We start from the raw sequence: 11827 nt of genomic DNA, 5'->3' as shown, positions 1-11827 counted from the left end.
TTTAAATAAGTATATATATATATAGTGAGTATACTTTGCATATTATTATCTTAAGATAAATAAAAAATATTAAAGAAACTTCGTATTTTATTTGAGACTACCCACATTATTTTTAGTTTTTAAATACATACTATACAATTCAAAGTTTTCTTTTGAATTGAATTCGGTTTTCTATGAAAGGTGTATAATAATGCTGCGTACGGACTAAACCAACGACGATTTTGGGCCAACTTTTTTAACCAGCAGGATAAAACCAGTAGCGTACAAAATATTGAAATAAAAATGAAATTAAAAAATTGAAATTAAACGTCAAAATTAAGCTAAAGAGCGAGATTGAGCTAAAATTAGATCATCGTTGATATTTTGAATTACGACGATACGCATTTAAAACCAGAGAAATATTATAATTTCTCTGCTTACGAGCGAAAAAAAATATTGTTATTATTTCTTAAGTCGTCACGATATGTTACTGAATTTGGCCGTCGATGATCGATAAAAAAAAACGACAAAAAACCGCGGTCGGTGTTTTGCCAAAGGGTTTTTTTTTCTTTTGTCGAAATAAAATTAATAATCACATTATCCAATAAATTTTACCTCTGAAATGATTTAATTATTTGATTTATTTCGACGAGAGAAACAATTGAATAAGTGCACTCTATTTAAAAAAAAGAACTTTATCAGTGACATCTATGTTGTTTTTTTCAAAGCTTTTTAAAATTTATTTATGGAAGTGCATTTAAATTAAAGTTTTTCAAAAATATCAATAGATATCAAGATAATTAAACATTTTTAAGAAATTAAATAATCCCATACGCATTATCCAATTCAATTTCTTAATTCAATACACATTCAATTTTTTATCGAGCATATTCCCAGTTGAAAGCCAGCTTACAATGTTCTTAAAATGAAAACCGCTCTTTTGAAATAAATCCATGGATGAAGAATTATCCGTAATTATATAAGCCAGTATATCATCAATACCACAATCTGCCAATTTTTTACTCATGATCTTAATTAAGAGTTGGGCATATCCGTTTCGTCTGTAACTCTTCAATTAGAAATATATTATAATTAGATAAAAGTAAAAAATAGTACATGAAACCATCAAGGACTGGTAAGATAACATATATGTACATACTTCTTTTATATGAAGTGCATGTAAATCCCCCCGAATGGTTGTAAAGATCCATCCCACCAGCTCATGACTCTCCTCAGTGAGTAATCCCAGAGCTGAACCGAGAGATAGCATTGTTTTGAAATAATCAACCGAGCCGGAATATCTGTGTGGCCACGTCGAATCGATCTCTTCAGCATACTCCGGTCCGATAGTAGCCAGTCTAATTCCCGGATAGATCCTATATTAAAAGATAATTATGTATAAATCCAATATGTGTTTATTTAGTTAATTGGTTCAGTTTGGTTGAGCGTACTCAATTATATAATCCTTCGCTTTGTCGCTAGGCAAGCATGCGACGATTGTTTCATCAGTGATAGCATTGAATTGACCTAAAATTTCAGCAACATGTCGATATATATCTGCGCTTAAATTGCAGTATATTAACATTGAATTCCTATTTATTATTCGGGTGTTTGCTAAAGCTCGCTTTAATACAGATGTGTCTTGTTTTGCCGAGAATACACATACTTCAATCAGTTTGTCCGTCTGGAACGTTGGGAATAAATCATTTCAAATACCATCAAACGAACATAATTTTAACTGAGAACATACTGGTTTCCATATGAAGATGAGTCCTTCTCGTGGATCTCCTTCCGGAGCATAAGCCGTCATCGGATAATCGGGATGATTTTGAATGTTGACAATTTGCATTGCAATGGTAGCTCTTGCAATAATACCATCATTTCCTGGAAATAATGATGACAAATAAGACCAACTACCCGGTGATACAACTTCGAGAGGTTCAGACATATTAAATCTTAGAGCAACGTATCCACACGGTATGTCTATCACAACTGAATGAACATCCAACATTCGAATGACATTTTATCATTAAAAAAACATATTTCATATCTTTTTAATGCTCTTTTTTGTTGTAGTAATAATTCTGAAATCACATTAATTACAATGCTATGTAGGTATCATCACTTACCACACATATTTGTAATACAAACAAGATATGATACTACATATGTATGTATGTATTTCTGTAATTGGAAATTTAGTATAAATTAAAGTATATTTACGTTTAAACTATTTATTATTTCAATATTAATACAAACGCATTATAAGTACTTGCATATATTTATTATAACCGAGAATTATAATTACAATAATAACTTATAGTGTAATCCCAATTGTCCATAAAAATAATATATAGATAATAAATACAACAGTATTGAATAATAATAAAAAATTAAGTGAAAAAATAAATATATAAATAATAATAAAAATAATTAATTATGTAATCAATTTAATAATGTCTATTTAAGGCAGTCGGTGGAGTAGTTCCATCCATCGAACATACAGTGAAGAATGCAAATTAGAAGACGCGGCAGAAAGAAGACAATTAGACGATAAAATTACACGAAGACGTAGGGAGGCCGCTCTCATCCTGAGAATGGCCTCAAAGTTAGGCACGTGCCCCTCCACGAACATTTGCGACGCACTGCAACCCCTTGGTAGCCTGAAGAGAGCACGATAGTGGTTGTTATATTGAACCTCTATCTTCCTCACTGTTCTTCAGTACAGAGGCTAGTACAAAAGGACATGAATAATTGTCTCTTAACCTCTACACAAGAGTGGTAAAACCATCTTGCCAGCATATTTGCCATTACACAAATATTATAGCCATCCTTTGTCTTTCATTGTCACGGTCATCAGAGATCCCTCGTCAGCAGGTGTCCCAGACACTCGAAAGAAATGAAGACCTCGACCATATCGGAAAATCAAGACCATGGATTTACCCTATTATACCGCATATTATTTCTGCAACATAACACGAGCAAACTTCCAGGAGGCGATCCAGAGAAATAAAATACATATGTATATCGTCTCGAATGGTAGTAAAAATCCATCCTATCAGCTCATTACTAGATAAGGACGGTGCTTTTCCAGGAAAAAGGGCAAACTACAAAGCTAGAAAGCAAAAAAAAAAGTTCACCATAAAAATGAACAATGCTATATTCATTACCAGAGATAGGCGTGGAAGCGTGGTTTTGGACAAAAAATGGGATTAGACGATAAAAAATACAAAAATAATGTAAGTACTGTGGTCGAGTTTCGGTCACCATCCTGCGAGTTGGGACCGACTCGGCCAAGTTATCTGTTGCTACCTTACTTTCTTCCCGCCCATCAGATTAAACAGTCATGCCTTAACATATCCGTCGTTTCACTCCATACGCCCCATATTGGTGACCCTAACGTGAATCGAGGCTGGCACAGGAGTACCCGCACCGTCGCCATTTTCGACATGACAATCAGCATCCAGGCCTGCAAGTGGTGGAGGAACCGGCAAAAGTAAAAAAAAAACCGACAAGACGGACCCTCTAGGCTCGGTCGACCCGCTCCTTCCTCTCATTGGTTGCTCTTTGCGACTACTCTAGTGTTGCCGTGCCCTGAATTAACTCGACTTTTACCTGATGAAATACTCCGACATATACTGCCTGGTTCGCATATAATTTCGGACGGTTGGGCAGCGTACGGAAATATTCCACACATTGCTAATGGAATATACACGCATTTGTTTGTGGTTTAATACAAATTCATCTAAATATGAATCAAAACGGGCACGCGTTGTGCCAAATTCTTTGTTCTGTGTAATCTTAAACTTAGGGTACCTGAGAAACTGAGAGAATCTCGCTCCAGAACTCTATTCCTGCCTATTCGGGCCAGAACTAATGTGCTTGATGACTCACCCCTTTCAAGAGCCATTCGACTATTTAACCTGCTTTCTGGGAGCCTTGATGTTTTTACTTCATCATACAGTTCTGCCAGGCAGCATATTTTAAATGACTTCTAGCTACATACACATGTTGTTTTCATTTTGTAATTTTATTATTTAGCATAATGTGTATGTATGTTGGTTTTATCTTTATTTATATATGTATGCTATTTTTTATTTTTATATATATGAGTAATTTATCTTTATTTATGTGTTTATGTGTATATGTACGCAGAGAAATTATAATATTTCTCTGGTTTTAAATGCGCTATCGTCGTAATTCAAAACATTGTTGTAATTCAAAACATCAACGATGATCTAATTTTAGCTCAATCTCGCTCTTTAGCTTGACTTTGATATTTAATTTCAATTTTAAAATTTAATTTTTATTTCGATATTTTGTAAGCTACTGCTGGTTAAAAAGTTGGCCCAAAATCATCGTTGGTTTAGTCCGTAAGCACCATTACACTATCATTTGGATCCACGAAATTATAACCACTTTTACCGGAATTCGGAATATTTCCGTACGCTGCCCAACCGTCCGAAATTATATGCGAACCAGGCAGTATATGTCGGAGTATTTCATCAGGTAAAAGTCGAGTTAATTCAGGGCACGGCAATACTAGAGAAGTCGCAAAGAGCAACCAATGAGAGGAAGGAGCGGGTCGACCGAGCCTCGCTTCCGAGCCTAGAGGGTCCTGTCGAGAATTCTCACTTTTACCGATGAACCACCCGGTTCCCTCATCCCATGACACCCACATCGACGAGCTGTGTCGCGCTGAAATTGTAACAATACATACGACCGACGACGAGGAGCGAAAATGCAGTGGTGTGAGCGAGACAACGGATGACTGTGATGGATGGGGACGAAGTCAGGCACTTCAACACACACTAGACGGCCATCCAGCCAACCAGCCAACCAGCCAACCAGCCAACCAGCCAACCAGCCAACCAGCCAACCAGCCAACCAGCCAACCAGCCAACCAGCCAACCAGCCAACCAGCCAACCAGCCAACCAGCCAACCAGCCAACCAGCAACCAGCCAACCAGCCAACTAGCCACCAACCTGCGTAACTACCCTGCTGCCCAGCTGGTGGCTACCCAACCCTCAACTTTTGCCGCAATCTGCTCCGCACCTGGAGTACATACTCGCTGCCAGAGCTAGAACCATATATATTTGTTCTAATAAAATATATGCGTATGTTTTTTTTTTGTAATTTTTTTTTTCTTTTTGTATCGTTTTTCACTGGGAGGGGAGTGATGTGGCGGCTATACGACATGGTCGAGTTTCGGTCACCATCCTGCGAGTTGGGACCAACTCGGCCAAGTTATCTGTTGCTACCTTACTTTCTTCCCGCCCATCAGATTAAACAGCCGTGCCTTAACACAATGGTGGCCACTCACTCATATTTGCATCATGTTGGTGCCAACGCTTATTGGCCGCTGATGCATATATGATTCACGACTGCGAGAACTGCTTCAGTCCGCTGATATATTTTTGTATTACGTTTTCGTCAATCGTTTCTGATCGATGATACAATTATGTTTCATTTTTTATTTTATATTAGATTTATTTTCTTTTTATTTTAATCTATATTTGGATCCGCTCTAAAATCGCCAGACAAATTGAACGACAGATTAACAGAACGGCAGCTTTAAACGTAATTCTCGTTTTCTAGAATGATAGATTGCACATCAGATGACGAGTAACCTTTCGATGTGCAAAGATGCAATTATTAAAATTGAGTTGGATCTTTCTGGCGAGTTTAATAAGGCAAGATTCGGAACTTATCGAATCTTGCCTTATTAAACTCGCCTGAAAGATCCAACTCAATTTTAATAATTGCATCTGTGTACATCGAAAGGTTACCCGTCATCTGATGTGCAATCTATCATTCGAGAAGATGAGAATTGCATTTAAAGCAGCCGTCCGTTAATTTTTAGAATTTAGGCGATTTTAGAGCGGATGCACCAAACCCCTATATTTATATATAAAATTGAATGGCTATCTGTCTGTCTGTTTGTCTCGTATGGGCTCCTAAACCACTCAACCGATTACGATGAAACTGACAGGATTTGTTTTATGCATGTCCGGAAAGATTACTGTGAAAAAAAAATAGCCCAAAAACGGGAACGGAAACGGGAAAAACGGGGATGAATGTCATTGCAACGCAATAATTTCGTAATTTGCGTAAACAAAATTCGTTGAGTGTTCATATAGATACGGAACCATGGATATTTTCCATTTTTTTTTTATTATTTCATTTATATGCATGTACATACATGCGAATATATATAAAGTTTTTTTTAATTATTTAAAAAAAAGTTGTACTGGCCCCTGGTGACGTTCAACAGTTTAACGCGGCCTCTATAGTGTTAACATATCCGTCGTTTCACTCCATACACCCCATAGTACCATATTTTAAACGTATTAAATGAATTGAATATCAATTTCATTAGTATTAAAACGTGAATTAAATCTAATATAATTTATTATTATTTCCCTAAGATTTGCATTCGTTTGTCAACTACTGGTGAAAAAGATCCATTAATTAAGAAGTGTTCATACACCGACCCCAAACTCTTCTGCGGCAGTAGTGGTATAAGCAAGGAAAATTAATCCAAGGTATGTACCAACTGTATTACGAATATACAATAATATATATCTTCTCAAATGTTACAGTGTAACTTGAGGTATTATCAGTGGCGTCACCCCAATTTTGAACAACGGGTTTCCAAATTTTTTTGCAATAAAATTATTATGAAAAAATAAATATATTATACTTTTTCTTTCGTCCAAGGCACTATTATATGAAAGTTCATTAATATGACATAATTTAAATATGAATTATATTAATGTACGTTGTTAATTTATTCTTTCTTGATTTGAATCATAGATTTGAACCGTTTTCGTTTGGTTTCTGCTGACAAATTTGAAATAAACTAAGCATTGCACAAATCATAAATCATAACCATGCTGGTTGAACGAGAACAAGCCGTGGAATTTGGAAAGGATGTGATTTATAAATGTGACAGTATCAAAAAATCTTCCGAAGATAGACTGGAGTATAGGTAAGTTTTATGGATCAATTTAATATATAAATACAATTTTTTTTATTAATTATTATATTTGAATTCAGAGGCATACAATTGAAGAATAGATTGAAAGTGTTGCTCGTCAGTGATTCGAGGGCTGAGAAATCGGCAGCGGCTTTGAGTGTCGCCGTTGGTTTGTATTTTATCACATTTAATTATATTATGGTTCTTTTAAAAACCATGTTTTGTTTAGCATATTGAATGCGTGAATTTATTTTATACAGGTTATCTCAGTGATCCAGACAATATACCGGGAATGGCTCATTTTTGTGAACACATGCTCTTTTTAGGAACTAAAAAATATCCTCAGGTATATAAAAATTTGTTATTTTTTCACAATATTATGATAGGTTTAGATTTAAACAATATTTTATTGTTATAGGAAAATATGTATACAAAATTTTTGTCGGAACATGGCGGCATCTATAATGCTTCTACATTCACTGATAAAACTGTATATTTTTTTGATGTCATTCCAGAACACTTTGCATCAGCTTTGGATATGTACATAATTCTTCATTTGAATCTATGATGACAACTATAAAAAATTTTACTTTTATTGAAGTTAAATTGTTTTCATTTTAGATTTGCCCAATTTTTTATTTCGCCATTGTTCACTTTAAGTGCTACAGATCGGGAATTGAACGCCGTGAATTCAGAAAATGAAAAGAACATATGCAATGATTCCTGGCGTTTATATCTACTGGATAAATCTACGTCAGATCCCAATCATCCATATAATAAATTTGGAACAGGTATGTAATTAAAGTATGAAAAACTGGATTTGAGCAACATTTTAAATTATTTACTGAAATAGGAAATAGAGATACATTGGAAACGACACCGAGAAAAATGGGAATCGATGTACGCCAGGAGCTGCTTGAATTCCATTCCAAATGGTATTCTGCAAATATAATGACTTTGGTCATCCTTGGAAAAGGTTAGCAAACTAACTAATTGTTGTATGTATTCGTTTACATATACAAACAGCAAAATTCTGTTGAATTATTTTTGAGACAATATTCTAGAATCACTGGACGACCTTGAAAAGATGGCAGTTGAAAAGTTTTCTGAAATAGAGGACAAGAATGTTGTGAAGCCGTCTTGGGCTCAACATCCTCATAGTGAAGATTATCGAGGATTACAAATGGACGTCGTCCCTGTTAAGGATGTGCGAAGTTTGTATTTGGAATTTCCTATTCCTGATATGACAATACATTATAAAACTGCGGTTAGTATTATCAAAGGGACTTTTGTATAAGATTTGGCTACGAATATAATGTCCCAGCGGAAGTATTTTATCAAATACTTACTTAATATTTCAGCCTTTGAATTACATTAGTCAATTTATTGGCCACGAAGGTCCAGGGAGTCTGTTGTCTCTATTGAAAGTAAAAGGTTGGTGTAATAGCTTATATAGCTATTGCTATCTTGGCGGCAGAGGATTTGCTTTTTTTAATATATCTGTGGATTTATCTGAAAACGGAATCAATCATACTGATGAAATTGTCGAGCTGGTATTCCAAGTAAAGATTCCATTATGTATAACTTTGAATTCGTTAGTTGACTGTGGTTTGCAATGAGTTTGGTTATTTTGCAGTATATAAATTTGTTGAACAAAGAAGGTATTCAAAAGTGGTTCTTTGACGAGATAGCAAATATTCGTTTGACATTGTTCAAGTTTCAAGATAAAGAGGAGCCCAGAGATTTTGTTCAAAAATATGTGAACAATTTACAGGTGGATTTTATGCTAACTTAATTTCAGTTACGAATTGAATTTATTTCTAATATTTTTTATATTTCATTCCATATTAAGAAGGATTATCCGATGGATGAAATCATGAGTGCTGATTTTCATTTAACGGATTGGAAGCCGCAACTCATTCAAGAGTTTTTGTCAATGTTGACACCAGAGCGAATTCGTATAAAGGTTTTTGGTAAAATATTTGCATCAAATTGCGATCAAACTGAAAAATGGTATGGTACAAAATATCACTTGAAGAAAGTATCAAAGGAAAAACTTGACGTGTGTAAAATCAACTGTTGTTACATTTGTCATAGTCAATTTTTTTCTATTTTTATGTGATTTATTATATTATATATTTTCCAGAGATGGAATAAATGTGGATTAAACGAAGGTTTGCATTTGCCAGCAGTCAACTCTTTCTTACCGGACAGTTTAGATTTGATCGAATCAGATCCCGAATCAAAGGAATATCCGACGATTGTTTACGATACTCCATTGATAAGAGTCTGGTTCAAACAAGATGATGAATACTCACTACCAAAAATGAATACATTCTTTCGATTCGTTAGGTGAATAATCGTTTTTATTTATTTTTTTAACTAAGGCAATTTTATAAAACACTAATTTTCATTATATTTTTAGTCCAATCGTGAATTTCGATCCACTAAATTACAATTTGAATTCATTATTTATATCTTTGCTCAACGATTCACTCAATGAGCTAACTTATGCAGCCGAATTGGCAGGAATCAATTATCAAATTTATAATACCAAAACTGGATTTACGGTTGGTGTGGTCATGTGATATACATACATATATTATGTTTGTAAGCTTCAATTATATTACTTTTAATGAGTTTATTTTAGATTAAAATAGATGGTTATAATTGTAAACAACATGTCCTTCTCAATTGCATCATGGAAAAACTGGCATCGCTACAGGTGAATCCAGAAAGATTTGCTATTCTTAAAGAAAATTATGTAAGGCAATTGAGAAATTTCGATGCCGATCAGCCGTATGAACTCGGCTGTTTTTATTTGACTATGATGCTTTCAGAAGTTTCTTGGAGCAAAAAGGAGTGCTTGAACATGAAAGACGGTAATTGGTTATACATACATTGTAGCTATGTATATCATAATGAAATTATTTAAAAAGTCGTTCCCTGGTAATTAATTTATTTTTAATATCCATTTCAGCTATTACGATTGATAACTTGCAAGATTTTATTAAAAATTTACTAACAAAAGTTCACATTGAGTGTTTTGTACATGGAAATGCTTCAAAGAAGAAAGCTGTAGAACTCGCATCCATCGTCGAGCAAAAGTATGCAATTCTTATACACATTATTGTGGGACTTATTTTAATATTCTAGCTTAGAAGAATGCATTCATGGTTGAAATATCGTTGAGTTGTCATCTTGTGATGTGACGCGTGAGCGATCAGTTTGCTGTGGCTCTCCGTCAAATTAACAATGTCTCACTTTTTAAATAAATTTTAGGATGCCCAAGAATATAATACCCCTATTATCCCAACAGTTGACACTGATAAGGGAAATTCAACTGAAAAAGGGCAGTCATTATATATTGGAAATCGACCATACCGTTCACAGTAGTTCGTGTGTATTAATTTACTTACAATGTGGCCTACAATCGACGTCTTCGAATGTTTTAATTGAATTACTAGTACAAATTTTATCTGAACCCTGTTTCAATATATTGAGAACCAAAGTGAGTGTGACTAATCTATTTATTTATTATTCGATGTCAGTCTTATTTTACATAATACTTTGCTTTGTTTTTAGGAACAACTTGGCTATATTGTATTCAGTCAAATCCGTCGTTTCAATGGTGTTCAAGGTATTCGGATTATAGTGCAGTCAGATAGACATCCAAGCTATGTAGAATCTAGAATAGAAGCTTTCCTTTGGCATATGGAGGTGTGTAGAAATTATTTTCAACTATAATAATAATTTGTATAAATGTTTATTACTACTATAATTTGAAATTTTCTTCTTTCTTTCAGGATTACATCAACAAGTTGAGTGACCAGGAATATGATAGTCACCGAAATGCTTTGATAGCAGAGAAACTTAAACGTCCTGAAATGATGTTGGGTCGTTCAGACAAATTTTGGACAGAAATTGAATCACAGCAATACCACTTTGATAGGGAAAACGTTGAAGTAAAGGCACTGCGAGATGTTACTAAAAATCAATTATACAATGTATACAAGGTATGTATGCTAAGATTTATTTACTACTTTATTGTGACGATAGTAATACATATATATTTTCATTCAATATAGGATATTCTGTCAATATCCTCACCTAGCCGACGGAAACTAAGTGTGCATATGATATCATCGGCTAAAGGTGGTGCTGGTAATCCGGACACAGTTATAGGTATTATAAAGTCAGAAAATTCCAATGCCGAGCTTCTCCCAGTCCCGGAAGACCATTCAGTGGTATATATACATATGCATCCATACATATTTTTACTTTATAGGTATGAATATTTTGATTGAATTGAGTACTGAAATGGGTTTTTTTTAGATGATTAAAATAGAAGATGTCGCTACGTTTAAATCAGGCCAGTCATTGTTCCAGATGGTACCGCCTTATACGGACATCCCACGCAAAGGTACATTTGATAAACTTTAGATGGTGGTGGACGTGAATTTTCATTTTAATTTACCACGTTTATGAAAATTGTGTTTGAGATTTAATTTGTACACATATTTTGAGGAAAATGTGTGATTGTGTTAGTTAATAAATTTTACATTGTATGTAGATTATACAATTGAGATTTGGCGATTTATGCACAATTAATATAAAATAAGTTACAATAATTGTGAATCATAAAAATGAATTAATAAAAGATTAATACAATATTATTTTTTATTAATTTTATATCTTATGAGGACTGTATACCCGAAACCTTAATTTTGTTGCCGTTCCTTTCTTCGATATACATATATATTGAGTGAATGCGACAGTATATATATATATATATATATATATATATATATATATATATATATATATATATATATATATATATATATATATATATACAATGCCAGTCA

General features: G+C 34.0%; 2 protein-coding genes across 2 annotated transcripts; one reads left to right on the top strand and one right to left on the bottom strand.

The window, feature by feature from the left end:
* Positions 1–71: 71 nt before the first annotated feature.
* On the bottom strand, positions 72–1990 carry LOC143918927 (uncharacterized). Its single transcript, XM_077441045.1, has 4 exons — positions 1730–1990; positions 1431–1663; positions 1139–1355; positions 72–1048 (listed from the first exon to the last, which is right to left on the bottom strand). Exons 1-4 carry the CDS (start codon positions 1988–1990, stop codon positions 839–841), a joined length of 921 nt encoding a protein of 306 aa, XP_077297171.1. The 3' UTR covers positions 72–838.
* A 5418-nt stretch (positions 1991–7408) lies between these two features.
* LOC143918613 (insulin-degrading enzyme-like) lies at positions 7409–11634 on the top strand. The gene is made up of 16 exons (XM_077440554.1): positions 7409–7449; positions 7581–7750; positions 7813–7935; positions 8024–8226; positions 8321–8521; positions 8596–8733; positions 8812–9021; positions 9106–9311; positions 9385–9529; positions 9610–9841; positions 9940–10066; positions 10242–10470; positions 10545–10679; positions 10766–10975; positions 11048–11206; positions 11295–11634. Exons 1-16 carry the CDS (start codon positions 7409–7411, stop codon positions 11400–11402), a joined length of 2637 nt encoding a protein of 878 aa, XP_077296680.1. The 3' UTR covers positions 11403–11634.
* The last annotated feature ends 193 nt before the right edge of the window (positions 11635–11827 follow it).

The sequence above is a fragment of the Arctopsyche grandis genome, chromosome 11 (assembly GCF_051622035.1).
Source record: "Arctopsyche grandis isolate Sample6627 chromosome 11, ASM5162203v2, whole genome shotgun sequence".
NCBI classification, from domain to species: Eukaryota; Metazoa; Arthropoda; class Insecta; order Trichoptera; family Hydropsychidae; genus Arctopsyche; species Arctopsyche grandis.
This window is presented reverse-complemented; position numbering and strand designations above follow the sequence as displayed.